The following is a 19,504-nucleotide window of genomic DNA, read 5'->3' as shown; positions in this document are numbered from 1 at the left end:
TTCGTATGTAAACAAATCTCGAAGTCAGTTGGTGTAATATGTAGGTCTAGCGTAGATACTATATACCATTACTAAGCTTGGTCTGTACTACACGTTAATTTACCCTTATATCACTTACTGTAATTCAGCCTGGTCGTCTACATATATAAGTAATTTAAATGCTGTGCGTGCTATTACCAACTCAGACTATTGACAACTCAGACACATTCTGCCCCCTCATTTGCTAAACTGGGCATCTTCGATATATTCCAAGTCAGTGCATTGCAAATAGCTAATTTATGTTATATTATCATAACCAATTATTGCCTCCGATGTTTCTCAGTTTGGTTTTTACTAGTAGTCAAACACACAGTTATGACACAATAATAGCCAAGTGTTATCGACCACATCACTGTCGTACAAATCTAAAGCAGTTTGCAATACTTTTCCAGGGCCCTAAATTTGGAATTCTCTACCAGAATCGATCACTTGTTCGAGTAGCTTCTCTTCTTTTAAGAAGAAAATAATTACATTTTTAATGAAATGAGTCTGAAATTGGACTAGCTGCACATTCACAGCGAAATTACTAACATATTGCTAACCCGAGGTGGCCTCCCCCATAAGCCTTGTGGTTTCTTGGAGGTCTCCTCGACCTATCTACTTAAGCTAATTTTTTTTTTTAATTAGACTGCTTTCTTTTTCTTGCTCCTTTCTTTCCTTTTGTCGGCTTCCCTAGACTCTTTACAGTCTACTTTTCATATCCTTTCTTCTGGCCGAAAAAGTTTTGACATAACGATTGGAAAACCCTAAAAATGGGCCCTTAATCAACTAAAGATGCATTGGCCTGTTCAAGCACCGATTTTGCACCCAAACTGGATCGTGTTTTTCAATCATTAGCTCTGTCAGAATGCAGCCGAAATTAAAAAAAAAAAAACAGTCCCGTAGAAAGGTCAATCCTAGCTCTATCAAATGCTTATCACAAACATCCACTGACGTGCTTATTGATGACGTCACAAAAGTTGCAATAACCGCGCCTCCAAATAGCGCCTAATGTGCGTTTAGGAGTGAAGGTTAATGGATCAATTTAGGTTTCTGGGAAACTGCTCACCTACCCCTCCCCAAATCTAACATTAACCCTTACTTATCGCTTTGGGCAAAATGTTAGGTTTGGGGAGGGGTAGGTTAGCAGTTTCCCGGAAACCTAAATTGATCCAGGTTAATAACGTTATAAGTTGTAAATTTCTTTTTATAGTTCTTATCGCTCACTTTGGATCACTTTGCACTATAATAAATCTACAGTATTCGTCTCTGACCACTTTTTCTCCTTCGGAAACAAGGCTTTTTAGTATCTGTGCCCTCTGGAGTTCCACGATTTTCTCGTTTTGATAATAATCCATCAGGAAATTGTAGAGAAAATGAACGGAAAAACTTTGCATGCATGAACTGCGTAGTCTTAATGCGTTTTTCCGATGATTTTCACTTTCCTGATAGCTTGTTTTCATGGAATTTCCTTGCGCACACAAATTTATATCGTGAAATGCGCATAAAGGAGATTTGTGGGGGTTGACGGATGCATGGAATCTGTCCCCCATTATGTAGCGTCGTGCGTTTCCGGTGAGTGGGTGCATCCAAGAGTTATCTTCCGCTTCGGGCTTGTATATGTGTATCTTCGCGGGTCGATATTCTCCGGGAACAATCTCGGGTATGCTGACCTGAAGTAGCAAAAGAAAGGAGTAGAAAAATAAATAAATTGTTTTCTGTGTATGATAGCATTCGCTGCTTAACGCAACAAGAGAAGCAACGTCAGAATGGTCAAAATAAGTATTCTTTGCTTCCTTTACGCCATAAAATGCTTTCATGGTAGCATCTCAGATTCGTTTGGTTTTTCCTACCTAACTTCTTACTGCACGTCGAATTGTCGATTTGTTATCGTCCGTTCTTTTCTTAGTTAGTTAATGGTTATGTTAGCCAAAACTGTTTCTGTATTGTCTTTATCTTATAGAAACAGCTAGCTGATATTACCTGACATGGTTCTTTTCCAAGTTTAGGCTCCTCGAAACAAGCACTTTTGTTTCCCCACAGGATTTCTGCAACACACGGGCTTCGTATGTCTATGTGCCGCGCCAAGCCACAAGGGGTGTCATTAATAAAAACCACTGGGGGATATTTCAGTGACAAGTAGAGGTCGGCTACATCCCTCACTGACTCTTGAAGGAGCAAAAACTTCGAGGCAACGGTACACTACAGATTCAACAAAAAGGGCGTAAAAAATTGCTCAACCATATAAAGTCCCTTGCGAGAACCAATGATACTTTAATAACCATCGATTGTTATCTTACCCCATGACGACAGACGATGTGATAGAAACCTCCCGTATGTCCTGGAACCTTTGTAAATTCGTGACATGGGGACTTTCCCGCCAGCAATGATGCATACAGCTCTTGAAGAGAGGCACACATGCCATCCTGTTGAAATAAAACTTATTTCTTACTTGCTAGCTTTGATCTCTATCCATCGAGGAAACCTATAGGTATACATGAAAGACAGCTAAAATTTCAAAAAATAACAATTTAAAGGAAATCACCTTTGACTTCCCACTTGTTGTTATTCCGCATTTTCTGCAGATCTCCTTGAGGTTATCGACACTGTTTTGCTGCAGTGTCCTCATGTTGAATTCCTTTCCTACTATCATTTTGTGCAGAACTGCTACATCACCTGTTAGGTATTAAAATGACACTTCATTGAATATCACTATGTTAACATAACAACCCATGTTTGTAACACTCCTATCAGGCTAGGTACACCACGCTTCTAGAAAGTCCTTGCTTTTAACTTCATATCTAAATTCACCTCTACTTGTAATACACGCTATCATGGCTTTTACTTTGACCAAAGTTATGCTAGTTGGCGGCATGCAGTGACCTATGATAACATGTACACACCCTCTTTCTTGTCCTTGAGGTAAACGCTTTTCTTCTCTGGCTCTGTGTTTACCACCTTTCCTGCGAGCATTGGCGCGATGATGGGTGGTATTTCCGACACAGTATAGGATACTGTTTCGTTAACCCTGGTATAGATGGTTTTTTCTATCCAGTGCTTTTTCATATTTGTTACGAACTGCTTCAGAGAAACCATTTCATTTTGTTGTCCTGAACTTTGGCTTGCAGTGTAGTTGATCTGCATTAGAAAAGAATAGTAAAGGTCTTTTAGTTTCAAGAAACTGAGTACCCTGAATTACGCAGTTTTCCCGTTTTGCATGCAATTAAGTTCGTAACTTTTCATGGCAAAAGTGCACTCGGCATGAAATAGAAAAATTCCTATTGTGTATTGGACAAAGGCTTACCTTCTGGGAGGTGCAGCAGTTTTTTTGGTTGCCATCTCCAAGATATAACACTCCGATTGTGCCACAAATCCCGCAAATGACATCGTCCAGGTTTCTCTCTGCCATGATTTCGAAACAGTAGAAACCGTTATACAACAAATCTCGCAGGTATATCAGCTCTTCACGTTTTGGGCAGTCCTAAAAAAAATTCGCTCCATAAGCATTAATGTAAAGGTATAGATTATGTTTACAACGTTAATTCCTGAATCGGACATACCATAACAGGTATGTATCCAACGACTTCGCCTTCTCCCGTTCCGCTACCCCGCACCCCTCTTCCACCAAAAATGCATTACTTTTTTTATTTAAACTTTAGTGGCTTCAGTAACGTTCGAGGCCTCATGATTTAGTAACGAAAGATTTCATGTTACCATGGCTTTCGTTCAGTCCTTCTAACTCTGTCGCAGCCTTCGAACACGTATCCGTAGATACGTAATTCACGTGTTTTATGTACGCGTAAGGCTTTCCACTTACTTAATCAATTGATTTGTTATACATACTTCTCCAGCTTTTTTTCCAAGAACCTCTAGTTTGCTTTCAATTAGTAGGTTTATCGGCATTCCCCGCTTGAATCCAGCACGCCATTCCAAAAGAATAGAATAAGCGATCAATGCTTTATCTGATACATTAAACAACCCTGAAAAACAAAGTGGTACGAATCAACGGTTGTTTTTGTTGCAAACTAAAAGCAAAAGAAGCAATTCACAACAAATGTGTCCATAGAAGAAATAAGGCTTTCACCTTTTTATTATGCCAATCAATCGATTTACCCTTTTCTTTACATTGCATACCCGTTCCGGACAATGGATTACATTCGGTAATTTTGAAAAAAAGGCCTAAAAGAGACAAATCTGGGGGTGGCTTACTCTTTTCTTGAGCCGTAAAGGTTACAAAATTAGGATTAGAAATGAATTTCGCATATTTCATGGTATCCAGCTTTAAACGCGACCAATAGGGCTAAAAAATGGCATTTTGCCCGAAATACCTTGAGCGAACTAAAAACTTGCAATTAAGCGAAACGACGAGCAACGCCGCCCCTTTCATATGTCCCCCCCCCCCCCTCCCCGGGGATATAACTATATTATGGCTCACTTACCGTATTCATAAAGGGACGGCTGATGCATGGCTTGGCACTGCCGGTTGCTGCAATATCTCACCCTAACCTGAACTCTTTTGAACGGCACCAAGTCGCAAATGATGTACCCTTCGCCTTTACCGCCGCTGTGACTTCGCGGTGCATTCAGGTTTGATGTGCACAGCCCACATACTGTTTCTACTGGTTGGAAAAGATCCGGAAAGCCACCCTCCACCTGCAAGTAGGTCTTGCTTTCCATTTCATTGGAGCGCCTTAAAATGTGATTAGGTTTTTTATACGGCAGAGCGCGGTTTGCGTTAAGGGTAATTGTCGATGCACGGCTGATACTGCTGGTCTTACTGCTGGCTTTCTCCTCGGGTTTTGGAGGCAATGCTTCCTCAGCAACCAACTGTTCTGTCCCCGAAGTGGACGTAGTCGACGTAGAACTGCCACAAGAAGAAGGGGTTTTATCTCTAAGCACACAGCAAATAATATTGATATGTGTGCAGAACTGCCTTGTTTTCGTGGTCTTGGTATTTCCAGAAGGCTTCCGGCATTCTTTGGAACTACATAGAAACTTCCCGCCTTCTAATTTCTTTACATGGCAGAATCCTAGCGGGTTGGTGGCTGTGGGATGTGCATATACCGCGTAGTTTTTTTCGGAGACTTCTATAACTGATGGGAAGCCCGGCCTTAAACAGTTCCTTAATGCATTTTTTGTCTCCAGATCAGAGGGGTAAGCTAAAATCATCGATTCGTCCATTTCCACGGAAAATCGACTACTTTCAGCATGGACTATCTGCTCTATATGCTTGCAAGTGAATGGTTTGTCATTTCCGCTTGTTAGATAGACTGCCCGGTTTTGTTTACACTGTTCTTGGCTACATACCCTAGCCCCTCCCTCTGTAGTAACTAAACAACGATCATCTCTAACAGAGGAATTCACGGAATAGATACATGTACTTCCTGCGTCGTAAATTAAAACGCACATTGGTACGTCTTTTCTTATTTTCTTCGTTGTGGGAGACTTAATTGAACCTCCCAGGTGGGTGCCGCAGGCAGGACAATCAGCTGGCTTGTAACGATTTGAGTAGGACGCCCCACAGTTCCTACATTCACCGGAGCCCCTTTTCCTCCAAGCAGTGGCAGAGTTTATGGGAGGTCCACTCTAGGACAAGTACATAAACAGACATTAGCTCATTGGATGCGTTTGTAATGGCATGCGAATACATACTGATAGGAGACTAAAGCCTCTATCTACCTTGTTATATAGTTGTATAATATTGTAGTTTTCGCGCGCATTCAAAAATATTGGTTCATGCTATGCGTTGGTATATGGATACAAGCAGGAAGTTTGGGAGAGCAGAGAAGAGGCGTAGGAGTTGCTCGGAACGATAGCCGGGAGAAACTCTACCTTCATCGACTTTACTTGTGATTGCGTTTTCATAAAAAAAGGTTCCTGCTGGCTGGTTCAAAACAGGCCACAATCACAGCGCTTTGAGCTAGTACGTTTCATCTGATACGTTTCTCTTTGTAATAAGAGCTTGCGAATTATATATGACAGACTCCGAGGATGTTATAAATTTTGGCCCATACATCTTCTTAAATTTGCAGTTACATTTCAGCCTCAACGATTTTACAATAATTGTTCTATAATATGCAAAAAAGGTGCAACTCAAATTGGCAGGGGAAATGTACCAATCTTATCAATGAAAACGCAGACAAACAACCATAGGCGTACGGGCACCTTCGGACCTGGGGGGGCGAAGGCCTTATTGCCCGAAAAAAAATAGCATGGACAACAAAACGTGCATTGAAGTAGTTGTGTACAAACCTTGCCTGCTTGCTTAAAGGAAACGATACTTCTTTAATTAATTTCGCGGCGTTGCCCGAAGGTGTCAATGCACTGAATCCTTTCTTTTTTCGGAAATATCTTATTTATTCACTCTATTTCAGCAAAAACTAAGTATTTTTGGGGAGCCACTTTACGTCGTTTTTCCCCCGCTTGAAAGTTTAACAAAAGAGTGTGAGACATTCAGGGATGGATGGATTAAACATTTCGTTGAAAGTTTTGAGCTAGCCCTGAGAACTTAACATTTGAGTCAAAAGCATTAGCCTTGTCACATTTTTAACCGTATCGCAGCTCTGTTTCAAGGTCTTGCACTAAATCCACCGTGCGCAAACGCTCAAGCTATGGAAAAGCTGATTACAACTGAATCAAACTGAGGGGTCACGCAGAATTTGCAAGAAAAATCGAACATGATTATAGCAATTTGCGAGAGGAAACGAAAGCAGATGAATGAGCAATTTGGAATTTTGAACCACAACGTTCGTTATATTTCCAACACTTTTTCTGTTGATGTTATTTATTCGTTTTGAACGTAATTTTGAGATTTTTTGGCTTATTTTCTATTTTTTCTCTAGGCTTGCTTCCCGAATTCTGAGTATTTTGCCCGAAAAATTTCGGCACTGGGGGGGCTGCAGCCCCCCTCGCCCCCCCCCCCCCCCCTCCGCCTCGTACGCCTATGCAAACAACGTCAAGACTCTCAGTTAAGCTGCTCAAATGAAACTGCACACGTCATCTTGTACACGGCCGTGCGTATGTTGAGTTTTCACCAGGATGCCAGCGCGCGCGCTAGCTTTGTTTTACTAATTTCACCCTTTTTACATGCAAAGATGTTACTTACACGATTCGAAAAAAGCCGGAATGGCCTTCTAACGCTGTTTCTTTGGAAAAAAGTCCACTTGACACGTCGCGTAAGAACGCGCTACTGAAAGTGACAGTAGCTATTTTGACATTGGGAGATACCTACTCCTGGGCTGTCATTTCGTTTCAATTTCGAGAGGAAATATCGTTGTTTTGATTTCTTTTGCATAAATTTTATTATCCACGGGTGATATATATATAGCTTGCCAGAATTTTTTTCGGTTTTATTAACACTCTTCGCCACGTTCTGGTCGATTGGGGCGATAAATGTGGACATTTAATCAGTATACACAAAATAAACAGAACACTAAATGCTTGGGGATAGGAATTTCATCTTCGCGTGCTGATATATACTTTTGATAATTCGGGACACCTTTCCCCCTGTCCCACATTATATCCTCTATGTAATTATTTGATTTTACACGAGCTTTATGTAAGATTGACAAACGATTCTTTATGAAATGTTACACAATGACCTTCTGTACTCGCATACTGATCGTTTCTTTAAATCCTGTAATTTTTTTTTGTGTTTCTCTTGTCTCCCGAAAAGCCATCTCGATGGTTTTACATTAAAATAGAAATTGTATTCATAAAAGAAATTCCGCCTAATTGATTGCCCCTGATTTTTGGAAAAACGTTCAAAAGCCTCGATAACTGAACTATGAAACATAAAAACTTTATCTCACCATCGTCGTGGTCGTGTAGAACAAGTGTTCAGGGAAGCCTTTTTATGGAGTGAAACAGTTATGATCCCCTATTCTTCTCAGCCTTTTAAGGTGTTAACTAGCGGTATTCGTAGATAAGTGAAATGCGCACAAATACGTAGTTTCGCCGTCTGGAAACGGTTTTTCGTAGAGTGGATTATGTTACTTTTTTTTATAACACGCTCTGCGGTAACGGATAAAGCGTGTTTGTGTCAAGTGGTGTAAATACATAGTGCTAGTGGTGTTCTGTTTGAAAAGACAAAGAATCGCATGTATTTTGATTCCCTTTATTCGCTTTTCATGAAACATTTGAACAAAGACAGGATCAATACCAAGTCGTTGTTGTTACTTTTTAGAGAAATAACAGTTTCTTAGTATGTTGACACACTCGCGTTTAACCTCGGAGATATTCAATAGCGTGCAACCATATTCTCGGGTCCTTAAGTTACCGGTAACTACGAGGCCCCTGCAAAAAAAAAATCTAGGTTTCTTCCCGCCTAATCTACTTGGCAGAATATGACATCATTGCACGAGAGATTTTAGGCCACCATTCCAGGTTTCTTTAATCACGATGTAATCACAAATAGGCGAAAAATTTATTTTACATAGTTCTACCATTGCATATCATAAATAAACAGAACGCAAGTCTTATCTTGGTATGTTACATCAAATTAAATTCATTGTTTACGCATTCTCTTTACTATCTTGACGCGATAGTGTGTCTTTTTACAAACATTAATTTTAGAATGATGTACGACAATATCCTGGCAATAGTTCACATGCCGATTCTACTCAAATGTCATGCTATCCTGCTTTCCACAGTCACATACAGTAATGTTCATTGCTTTAAACATTTCTTTAACCCGCGCATCGACTTTGGTGTCACAAAGACACAACTCCGGTGGCACATGCAAGCTAGTTGAACTCATACCTCTTACTATACGTTCAATGTACTCTTGGCTAAGATAGTTAATTTCTACTTTCCGAATGTTTTTCCATTTTCTACCACTAAGAAGGGAAAATAGGTCACTCTCCGACAGAATGTCTCCAGGGATTGCCAAGCACTTCAGGGTGGAACAGGCATCAAGAAGAGATTCCACCTTGCCTTTCCTCCAAATTGCTTCTACTGCCAGGCGCAGATATTTGAGGGAGTGTGAAGCAAACTGCAACGCATAATCGCAGAATTCATCGGGATAATCGTTATCCATAATGTCCAAGTGTTCCAAGCTTCGCGTTTCTTTCAATATTTCAACTATAACATCCAGTCCAAATAACGTCCGAGCAACGGAAAGTTTCTTCAAGGCCTTGAACTTACCCTCTCTAGCTGCCGAAATTAAAGCGCCCCCTGTTACTTCAATGTTCTGGTATAATGTCAGAGATTTTACTATGGTCGCATTATCAAAAACAAGTCGCAAACCGTCGTCATTAACGACACGTCCATGGACCCGCAAGCTAGTTTTAAAAACTATATGCTGCAGTATTGCTGGGTGAAACATTAGATTGCTCCAGCTCTTGCTCACCATCCTGAGCTTGAACCTCTCTTCCATTTCGATAAACTGAAAAATTCCTAATATCAATTCAGTTGGTAACCTCATGATGTTATCCATTTTGAACTATTTGTCGAGGTGGTTGTGCATGCGACCCGGCGACCAGGCTCGTGACACCGCCCATGCACTCCGCAAATAATCAAATATCCGCTTGCCCTTAACGACTAACTGACAGAGGCCGTCGTCCTAATAATAGCAGGTCAAGATACAGAAGATACAGTAACAAAATACTTAAACGTTTCAATGCCGAATGGTTTAAAAATCGCCCTTTTAACCATTGGCAAAATGGTTAACTTAATCATTGGTAAACACCGAAAACGGGCCCTCTATCAAACGCAGGTATATTAACCACGTTAACCTGTTTTAGCACCGATGTTCAGTTGCAGAAGGAAAACCAATAATGTTTTTTTTTTTGGGAAGACCTCTGACATAATGCAGTCGATAAACAAAATAGACAGCGCTCTGAAAAGATCGACCCTAGCTGTTCCAGAAGCCCAAAAATTCCGCTAGCGTGCAGATCAATGACGCCACAAGTGGGTCAATGACTGCTCTTCCAAGTGTCGACATAGTCGCATTATTGTTGCATTATTGGTCCAACAAGTCTCATTTTCACCATATTGTGATGGATAATGAAATATAATTTTGGTGTAGTCGTTATAACTTTTTCATACAGAAGAACATAAAGAGACTTATGTTTATGCCACTGAAACTATTAGCACTTCAAAGTCCGTAACTATATCCGAGACGATCTGTTATCTTTTCGGTTAAAATCATGAGTTATGTTGTCGACTTCAAGGGGTAAAAATTCCCACGCCCTGTTCGGACAGTGGCGTGATAAGAGGTAGACATGGCTTTATTCCAAATGCTAACAACGTTGGAAATAAATAATTGCAGGAAACTATATGAAAGCAAACGTGTTTTCATTTTAACCGATTGAAATGAAAATAACCCTTTTAACTATTAAGTAACTGGGCTATGCGTAACAAGCCTAGAGACAGAACAACTAGGGGCCTGCGTAAGTAACAAACGATGAGCGACAGAAATGCCCATCATTTTGATTGCGCGAACGACCATCAGATAATTTACACATTTACGCATTTAGTTAAGTAGATAGGGCGGTTTCACTTGACGCGCGTTGCATTTCAAATCGGTATATCTTGACCGGAACGTTTAAAAGGGTGCACAAACAGGTTAACCTCATTTGCAGTCTAGAAATTTAAACCATATATATCAACTGTGAGCCGAGTACAAAGAAGCTGCTACAGCCCCAGCATGGACCAAATTGTAGAGGTATGTATCTTTTAATCTTCCTCTCAAATTAAATTCTCACCATTAACCTGTCAGATCATTGAACATTTTGCCAGCGCGCTAGGTTTTGTTATTTTTTTCTTAGGATGAACTGCCTTCCCGTTTTTCCACATACGATCGAAAGACCTGGTTTATTGTGAAAGGAGAGCAGTATCTTTTTGGAGATTTTACCCTAAAAATAGTAGGGAAATTGAAATCGCGTGAAGACACCGAGGGCCATAAAAGCCAGGGCTGCTGGGTGTGCAATTGCACAACATTTGCACCAAACATGGCTCATCACAGCGGCAGGTGCGTGTGCCAGTAGAGGTATTTGAAATTGCACGATTTCCAGTCTCCCTTTTGCATACACTAACAATGTCATGTGAAGCAATGCTTGACCAACTTTGACAACCTACATTTCGCATAGATGTAATGCAATGGTCAGTTTTGATAATGAATTTGAAAGAAAAGGGAGATTGTTGCAGCTAGTAGTTGACCATATTACGCGAAATGCATGACGCCTTAGGTACGCTTTTATAATCACACCGACAAAAGCCATAAGCCCCCAAACTAACGGACTCTAGTGTCAAGTCGTCAGAAACATTGTTTGTATGGAGATCACCCTCCAACCGACCTCCAACCTCCCCTTCCCCCCCCCCCCCCCCCCCCACCCCGTCCAATAACGCCCAGACAGATATGGCATAGACTCGGTACTAGTCTTGAAGGAAAAAAAATTGGATTACGTTTTATGTTGCAGTCTGATTACACTTCCTGCCAGTGCGTTCGACGGACGGCAGAAATTTTTGGACGCGATACGAATCACATGCAAGGACAGTACCATCAACCTGGGAGCTTTTGTAAATGGAAGCGTGATAGCAGAGTATGCTGCTCACCTCAAGGAATCGTACTGGTCCCTATTTTCTGAGGGTGAAGAGGCCGGACGCGATTTTTTCGTAGCCACCCATTTGGGGCACCAGGCAGACGAGTACTGGATATTATCTGAAGATGTAAGTTTTGAACCCTAATCTGTTGATGCTATCATGATGATGATCCATTATGGATAGCTGTAAAGGTATAGGCAAATTTAAATGTCATATCGTTACGGTCGCTACAAATGGAAATCGTGGTAGTTACCAGGGCTGTTCCAAAGAGCCTAGAAATTTTCGATATGCTCAAAAGTTGCTTTGAAGGGAAAAGTTGCGCGAAAGATGAAAATTTGCTCAAAATTTGCCGAGCGTCTTTGGTACGCACCTAACCATAACGACCCGTAACTGTCAATAGACCATATTCGTATTCTCGGTATTGGACTGGAACTAGCTTGCAATGGAGGTTCATGCGGGGGAATATCATTAAAAACAGCTTCATGTCATTTGCATTTGAAAAGATTACCCGCATACCGAGAATACGAATAAGGCCTATTGTTATAACCAGATGTCGTTTTTATGTTTGTAAATGCTTAAGGTACATATATGGAGGAACAAGTTACTCTGTGGAGAGGATCACAGATATCTTGTCATGGAAGATGAACTCCGCAATTTCAACCTTTCCCTGAACGAGCGCCTCTTAAATTGGAAAGCACTTAAGGAAACACTCAAAATGTAAGACACTATATTGTATGCCTGTTATTTCATCTTTACGTTCTCTAACTTATTCGTACTATAATGGCTTCCTTTGTTTTTTTGTTTGTTTCTTTCTATCCTTCATTTTTCTGCCTTCCTTTCTTTTTTTTTTTTTTTTTGGCATGTTATTCCTTCCTTGCATTCCTGTTTATCTCATTTTTTTGGTTCAGTCTAAACTTATTCATTTAGTAATGCTGTTTATTTTGTTATTCTCTCTGCTTTTACATTTTTGACAGATATTTTGAGCTGTCTATGGGTTTCGCACAGAACGTTGTTCCCTTTTCACTGGCAACTTCTTTCGTGGTAGCTCGGATTTTGCGAAATGCAACAGCCGCTGAGGATGTGTGGAGTAAGTATATTTTGAGCTTAATTGACATTATTACATTTGTAAGGAATTCTCTCGGCTACTTTATTCAGTATTTTGAAAACGTTGGGATTGTAACGCCACCTCCTACCCGCCAAATTTTTGAATTATTGTACCCAGTGTAACGCGTTATTTACAATGATTGCAATCCTGAACGAAAATAAGAATCTTACAGGTCAATCGTTTCATCTGAAAAACGCGCGCCGAGTACGTGAAACAAGACAGTGGGCTCGAAACAAAAATTGCATAAGACGGCACTCCCCTAAAACAAAAGTTGTAACATGAACGGCGATGACTACAACAGCTGAAGCAAGACAGTACATCTAAAAAATAGACAGTACATCTAGTGTCTTTGGAGTCTTAAAACGTTTCTGTGATTTACCTTTAGCTGAGGGGAGCATAGGCCTTCTATACTCCAAGGAGAGGTGCGTTGGTAAGTCACTTACCCTACAAATCTTGGCTCTTGGTCAAGGAATACCGCGCCGGAGTCACCGATTGTTCCTTAGCGGTGGAAACCAACTTTCCAGTGGGACGTCCACGTAAGTGTCAGCTCGCTTTCTAAACTTACGTAAAACCGTTTAAAAGTGGTCAGTAATGAAGTTGTTTGCATTACCATATTCAGGAAGAAGGTAAACGAGAGTGTTGCCCGAACAAGTTTCGTAGTGATGGTGGACGACCCAAACATTTCTACTCAATTCGGCGAGTTCCTGTTGCAAGCACAGGGAGGGTTACTGCAGGGTTCGGCTCAGCAAGGGCTTACTTCGGCGAAGGGGTCGATTCTCCTTTCAGCCAACTCCAAGGAGGTTTCACGGTGAGACATGTTTTTAATCGCTTGATTACCTTCACCTACCATCCTTGTGCTTTGTTGGAAATAAGGCCTTGTCACCTCCTTCACACTTCTGTGGATTCATCAGATTTTTTCTCTTGGCTGTAACATCTAATGTTAAGTAAGTAATCAACAGCAAACATGAAAGGAAAAAAATAAATCGTGCATGTCATCTATCCACAGCATAATCGGCAGAGTGATTCGAATAAACTATCGCGGTGCGAACGAGAATGATGCATTAGCAGTAGACGTGGATAAACTTCACAACGAACTTCTACCGTTGGTTCAGCGAAATAAGGTTGGTAGCCTCATAAATACCTGGTTTGCACGGTATGGTGCCCGCGTCACTCGCAGCGGCGTCGCCGCTCGAAATTCGCGCACCATCGCGAACATACATAACTATTTTTGCGTTCGTTCCATGGAGTTAAAAGCAGAAAGAGGCTACCTGTAGTGTAAGGGATTGGAAGCTGTTAAATTGCGACAGTGGGGCCTGGAGGCCCATCCGGATTTTCCTATGTTTTTGATTTTGATTTCTGATTTTTTAAGAAAGGTTTGGAGTCCTAGTGCCATACTTTTCGGGTACGGAACCATGGACCCCTTTATAGTTTTCGAACAGCCTCGTAAGCAAGGGAAATTTATTAAGCCAGGCTTTCCAAAAGTTTATAGAAATTTGCTTCTTTCATAGGGTTTGCTGCTAGCGTGGTCAATGCGGTTCATGCCTATATGGGACGTGCTGTTCGAAACATTTGTTAAAAATACTACAGCAATCCTGGGCAGGCTTTTACCACAGCAACAGAACAGGTGGACGAAGGGTGTATCCTGTGTGATCTTTGCTTTCACACTGGTAAGTAGAAAAGAAATGAATCCGGAAAGGGCTGAAATATGCTGGGAGTGGTTAGTTTTATATACTGTAAACCAGGAGATTGTGGGATTGACCAAAAACAAATTATAACAAAGGTTTTGCAGAGCTTTGAAATATCCAAAGAAATGTGGATAACGTGGATGTGGAGGCGACTGTTACGGGTTAGCTGGTTCCCTTTTGACATAACAACCATCACGAGGTAAACTAAAACACTGGAAAGGTTAAAAACTGTTTTAAATGTGTACCGTTTTTTTTTTATTTCACTGGTAGTTGCGAATGTCCATTGGTGAAGAAGGTGTAACTGAGGATGCAATACTGGAGTTTGCCAACGCTGCTGACAAAGAACCGAGTGAGCCAGGTTTCATCTTCAAGCTCGAACAAGTAATTCGAGAAAGGGTGCAGAAGGAGCCTTCAAAGGTAATACATAAATTGTTCTGTAGAGGGACGCCACAAACATACTTACTCTGTGTCCTTTAAACCACTGATAAGATTAGTGTTTATAAACGGACGTGACTCTCACTAATTATTACTAACACTGAAATGCACAATTCAGACTAATAAGCTTCAACTCGGCAATCAATACTAGGATGTGCAATTTACTGCATGGCACCACGGGCATCTTGCTGTATCAATTTCATTCAAATGTTGAGTACGGCCTCTTAAAGAGAATGTTTCAACAAATGAAATGTTGTGAATTAAAGTATTCCTTACTTTATTTCAATGTTTCGCAGTTTGTCCTTGCTGTTTAAACTGCACCCTTTCTCTTTTTTTCGCTCGGAGGCAGTCACAGTTACCATGTTTCGATGTTGTATATCCATTTAGGAAGTGGTATACACCTCAATCTCAAGTAGGGCTGGCTAACTGATAAATAAATTCCATGCGGCAGCGATACAGCACGTCTGGCTACCTGTAATGGCACGGTAATGTCTCCTAAACTCTGTTTGTCGTGTTATTGAATTTTTCAGATTTTGACATGGTTAAACCCTTGTGTCAATGTGAGTTCAAACGGTGTTTACGTGAAAGCATTTGGGTTGAAGTCCTCGGTGTTGGAACAGACTCCCCATTTTACACATCTGGTAAGTGGTAGGCAAACGAGGTAGATCATAATACTTGGGGCCCGGGAATCCCTTATTTTCATGGATAGTGACGACTAAACTGGAAATAGTCTAAGTTTATAGTGTTATGGGTCGAGTTTAGCTAAACAATGCCTTTCGCGTTTATACATAGGAAATGATCGAGGACCTAAAATCGAAAGTGGACCAGGTAACAACATCTTCCATGTGGTTCTCAAAGTCGGACTGCAGCGACGCTGGCTTGGACGACCTATCTAAAAGATCTGACAAGACACAACAACACCGCGGTAGAAAATTTCCAATTGCGCATTTCTCGCCCGAGATCATATCCCTCGTTAAAAAGGGTAACAGATCAATTGTCTATAAAAGATTGTTTTTTAACTCTGCTGGGTATGTTAGATCGGGGAACGTGACAGGTAAATGTTAAAGCACTTTTTACTGTTTATAGCCTGTGGTTTGGAAAAGGAAGGAGATGGAGAGTCAAGGGACACCCAACGCGAGGATCAATATACTGACTGTCTGACCGCATCTGAGCAAGAAATAGTGAAGAATCTGGAGAGTCTCATAAAGGCCAAAATTGAAGGTAAAAAAAATCAGCAAGCTGCCAATGTTGTCATTATTAAAACGCCATTTTCCTTGGATGAATGGAAATATTTTTCCTCTAATAACATAGCGATGGAAGACCGGTGCAGGGAGGGACAAGACGATTCTGGAATGCAAGAAATCCTGGAAAGCATAGAGGTTAGCTGCAGATTTATCCCTAGGAAATATTACTGTTATGCACGTTAGTCCTTTGATGACCTGTTTTTTTAAAAAAATTATTCTAAAGAGAGCTTCATCGACATAACATCGATACAAGTTTTAAGACTGTTTGGCACAAAATGTATTGTTACCGTCAAACGTCGTTTTAATGTAGCTTTTTTTCCTTTTTTCGTGAAACTAAAGGTAATACAGAAAGGACTAACCCCGCGTTCGAAAGCCATCTTGGAGAAATACACGCCAAGGCGTCTAAAAGCATTCCAGCTTGTAAGTTCCCATGTTTGATACTGTTAGAATGCTTCAGGTTTGAATGAGACTTGTGCAATGTTTCTCTGATTTTCAAATGGCCTATCTTTGACTCTTTCAGGGATTTGAGTGTGGAAGCCGGAAGTCAGGTTAGTATATATGAAACGAGATGTCTTTGAAATAGTGCTATGTTCATCTGATATAATAAAAAGGGAGAGATATAACTTTGGATTGGCGAATATTTGCTAATATGAATTACACATCTTGCACTTATCAAATTAAAGGTAATGACGATTCCAGAATATCACCGCCAACACCAGCCACAACGAACGCCGGGGGCAGTGGAACATTGTCAAGTAAGTATATTTCGTTCCGGAGTTAATTGTTTAGTGAACATGTAGTCTACAAAGTAATTAACTTTTCTATTAATTTGTCCCTCAGGTGAAGGAGGCAACAAAAAGACGGTAGGAAACACCCCCTCTGCAGCGTTGTTAGGTTTGTATTTTTCAAGAAAACAATGTTATTTATAAACGAAAACTGGAATGGGCTGCATTAATACCGCATTTTTCACACTTTCCATTAGAGTCAGCCGATAACACAGCATGCAAGAAGCGCCTTTTTACTGAGGGGGCAGTAGGAGTGTTAGAATCTCAAGGCGCAGTATCATCAGCAGGTATGAATATACAACAAAATGTTTATAAATGAAACTTCGTCTTAAGCGTCTCCAAGGGAAATTTCAAAAATAGAGCGAGGTGTTTTTTACAGGTTCCTTATGGTTGTTTGCGTAAGCTGCATTGACCTCTATCAGAGTGAGTATAAATTGGCAGTGATGAAAAGGAAAAAGAAAAATAGAATAAAAGGAGGAAGATTTTAAAGATACGTGATGTTGGTCAGGTCTTTTTTAAAAAAATGCCTTCTTATCTGTTGCGTGCACGACTATAAGGGACCCCAACAAAGTCTGAAGGTTGTGGAGGAAGATTAGAAATAACGGAAACGTGACACTGCCGTGCATAGTAGTTTATCGTAGTTATGGGCTATATAGTATAACCTTGGGGATTTTAAGCTGCAACTGATAGATGTTATTTTTTAATATGGTAGGTACGCAAAAGTCACAGCCTAAACACAAGAAGATGAGACGTTACATTTATTGCATCTGTAAAGAGGTATCAACTACAATTACTTGTTATTATTACACCTGTTTTGTGATTACTTTTACTGATGTCTACCAAACTACCTTGCAATTGTCCAATGTTAAACTCTTGTTTTCAAATAATTTATATCACGATGTACATTCGGTTTGATACATAAGTAATACACCACTTGATTAACTTACAGGAACGCTCCAAAGAGGAAGAAAACAGCATGTTGGTTTGTGAAACCAAAGCAAGGAAGCATGTAAGATTAATTTGTTTAGTAAGGTTTTATATCATATTTGTATCCCGGGTATCATGGATTCATAGGATGTAACAGAAGGGCCTACAAAGTTAGAGGTGATGTGGACAATGACATGAATTACCAAGCCCTGTAATAAGGAGGGGACCTGCACTCGTAAATAAACTTGTCTAGGCCCTTTGGGCCTCTATTTGGCCAAAAATAAGGCGGGGTCCGGTCCCACCATTGATTGTGATAGGTAATTATTTTATTAAACCCATGTACAATTCATTCCACTAGTGCCCAGGCAAAGGATATTATCATATGACTTGTCTTGGCCTAAGATCACTTCCAAGACAAAAGATATGGTAAGCTCACGTTAGTTATTAGTAATCAATATGATAAGTTACTACTTTTTGCCATTCATAAACAACAATAGTCTCCTAGGTGGACAATCGGATAGAAGTTAAGTAATTTTGTAAGGACATGCATGTGAGCCTTTAGTAAACTGACCTGCGTGTGATTGTTTCATTTAAAGGTTGTGCGATAGCTGTAAGCAGAGTAGCGGCAAAAAGTCAACAAAATGTTAATGTCAACATTAACAAAAGGAGAGTGAAGGTGGCTTTGATTGCAGCAGTGACAAGTTGATCTTAGTAGCTCCACGAAGAGTACCTCAACCGAATTTCCACATAGCAAAACATAAATCAACCAACCTCCCCCCTATCCCCCTAAAAAAGGAATAGATGGGCTTTCCTACCTCGTCAAAAGGTACAAAAGAGCTCAAAAATGTTGTTTCATCAACTTCATCTATAGCTCACAATTTTCAATTTACAGTCAACCCATACAGAGTAGTACAGTAAAAACCCGCGTATAAGAACCTAGCACTTAAGAACCTGTTAGGCTAAAATTTCATTTTTAAGCACACTTCACATAAAAACCATTTTAGGCTAGAATTTTAAAACAGGTACTTGTTTTCCAAAAGGAAAATAAGAATCTTCTAAAAATATAAAATTAAAAAATCTTCTCAAAAATATATTTATAACACAGTCTGTACATTTTATAGTTACAGCATAGTTACATAAAACATGACCTCTTTAAATATAATTATTAACTGAGATGACCAGATGAACTTTATGACATTGTATGAGATAAATACAAATTGCAATCCTCTGTCAGTGGACATTTTTAAAGAGGAACTTTGACATTTTATCATGTTATGTTGTTTTGTATACAAGATTTATTGGGAATTAGTATAATTTCAGAGGTGTTTATACGAATTAAAGCATTCTGATTGGTCGAGAAGCTCGACTTATGAGGCTATAATCACCCCGCTCGAGGTGATTATAGCTTTGAAGGCTTGGTTACTTAGCCACGCCACCTTTGACATCCAGGGGACATCCAGGGAAGTCAACATGGCCGCTTTTGCTGAATGAAAAATTCCTTTGATTTGAAAGAAACCAGTCCAAGTCCTGGATATTTTAAACATTGGGAATTTTTCAAATTAACTACCAAAACTTTTGGACCGAAAATATTTTCAAGAGATGGTTCTCAAGGCATTAGAAATGATCGTAAACACGGTGTTTTTTGGGATCTATGAGAAACTCAGTCAGATCGATTGAGCAAACATTATTTAGTTCTCTTCTCACCGGAGCTACTCATTTTTAGAGGATTCGCACATTCGCTTAGAAGTCATCCACAATCAT

The 19,504-nt window shown here is 40.2% G+C and overlaps 2 protein-coding genes across 2 annotated transcripts; one reads left to right on the top strand and one right to left on the bottom strand.

The window, feature by feature from the left end:
• LOC144667230 (HMG domain-containing protein 3-like) lies at positions 1 to 4,453 on the bottom strand. The gene is made up of 7 exons (XM_078528632.1): positions 3,862 to 4,453; positions 3,323 to 3,499; positions 2,922 to 3,156; positions 2,564 to 2,694; positions 2,319 to 2,444; positions 2,002 to 2,220; positions 1 to 1,691 (listed from the first exon to the last, which is right to left on the bottom strand). The coding sequence occupies exons 1-7, from the start codon at positions 3,919 to 3,921 to the stop codon at positions 1,242 to 1,244; spliced, it is 1,398 nt and encodes a 465-aa protein (XP_078384758.1). The 5' UTR covers positions 3,922 to 4,453; the 3' UTR covers positions 1 to 1,241.
• A 6,346-nt stretch (positions 4,454 to 10,799) lies between these two features.
• LOC144667472 (uncharacterized) lies at positions 10,800 to 18,895 on the top strand. Its single transcript, XM_078528893.1, has 22 exons — positions 10,800 to 10,990; positions 11,439 to 11,688; positions 12,143 to 12,279; positions 12,537 to 12,649; positions 13,053 to 13,203; positions 13,287 to 13,475; positions 13,674 to 13,788; positions 14,176 to 14,334; positions 14,623 to 14,769; positions 15,318 to 15,428; positions 15,580 to 15,769; positions 15,874 to 16,008; positions 16,099 to 16,166; positions 16,371 to 16,451; positions 16,552 to 16,579; positions 16,715 to 16,786; positions 16,872 to 16,925; positions 17,014 to 17,103; positions 17,529 to 17,593; positions 17,766 to 17,825; positions 18,102 to 18,169; positions 18,340 to 18,895. The coding sequence occupies exons 1-22, from the start codon at positions 10,971 to 10,973 to the stop codon at positions 18,389 to 18,391; spliced, it is 2,355 nt and encodes a 784-aa protein (XP_078385019.1). The 5' UTR covers positions 10,800 to 10,970; the 3' UTR covers positions 18,392 to 18,895.
• The last annotated feature ends 609 nt before the right edge of the window (positions 18,896 to 19,504 follow it).

Source organism: Oculina patagonica, chromosome 10 (genome assembly GCF_052425735.1).
Source record: "Oculina patagonica isolate OP01 chromosome 10, crgOcupat, whole genome shotgun sequence".
NCBI lineage: Eukaryota > Metazoa > Cnidaria > Anthozoa > Scleractinia > Oculinidae > Oculina > Oculina patagonica.
The sequence above is the reverse complement of the archived record's forward strand: the minus strand, read 5'-3'. Positions and strand labels throughout refer to the sequence as shown.

What these genes read in the sequence shown, in the direction of transcription:
- LOC144667230 (XM_078528632.1), bottom strand. Translation starts at nt 3,921, where the DNA reads ATGCCGATAAACCTACTAATTGAAAGCAAACTAGAGGTTCTTGGAAAA. An exon ending in TTGGAAAAAAAGCTGGAGAA is followed by an intron (nt 3,500 to 3,861) that starts GTATGTATAACA and finishes AATTTTTTTTAG; the next exon opens with GACTGCCCAAAACGTGAAGA. An exon ending in ACTGCTGCACCTCCCAGAAG is followed by an intron (nt 3,157 to 3,322) that starts GTAAGCCTTTGT and finishes TTTCTAATGCAG; the next exon opens with ATCAACTACACTGCAAGCCA.
- LOC144667472 (XM_078528893.1), top strand. Translation starts at nt 10,971, where the DNA reads ATGGCTCATCACAGCGGCAG. An exon ending in CTTTCCAGTGGGACGTCCAC is followed by an intron (nt 13,204 to 13,286) that starts GTAAGTGTCAGC and finishes TACCATATTCAG; the next exon opens with GAAGAAGGTAAACGAGAGTG. An exon ending in CCCCTCTGCAGCGTTGTTAG is followed by an intron (nt 16,926 to 17,013) that starts GTTTGTATTTTT and finishes ACTTTCCATTAG; the next exon opens with AGTCAGCCGATAACACAGCA.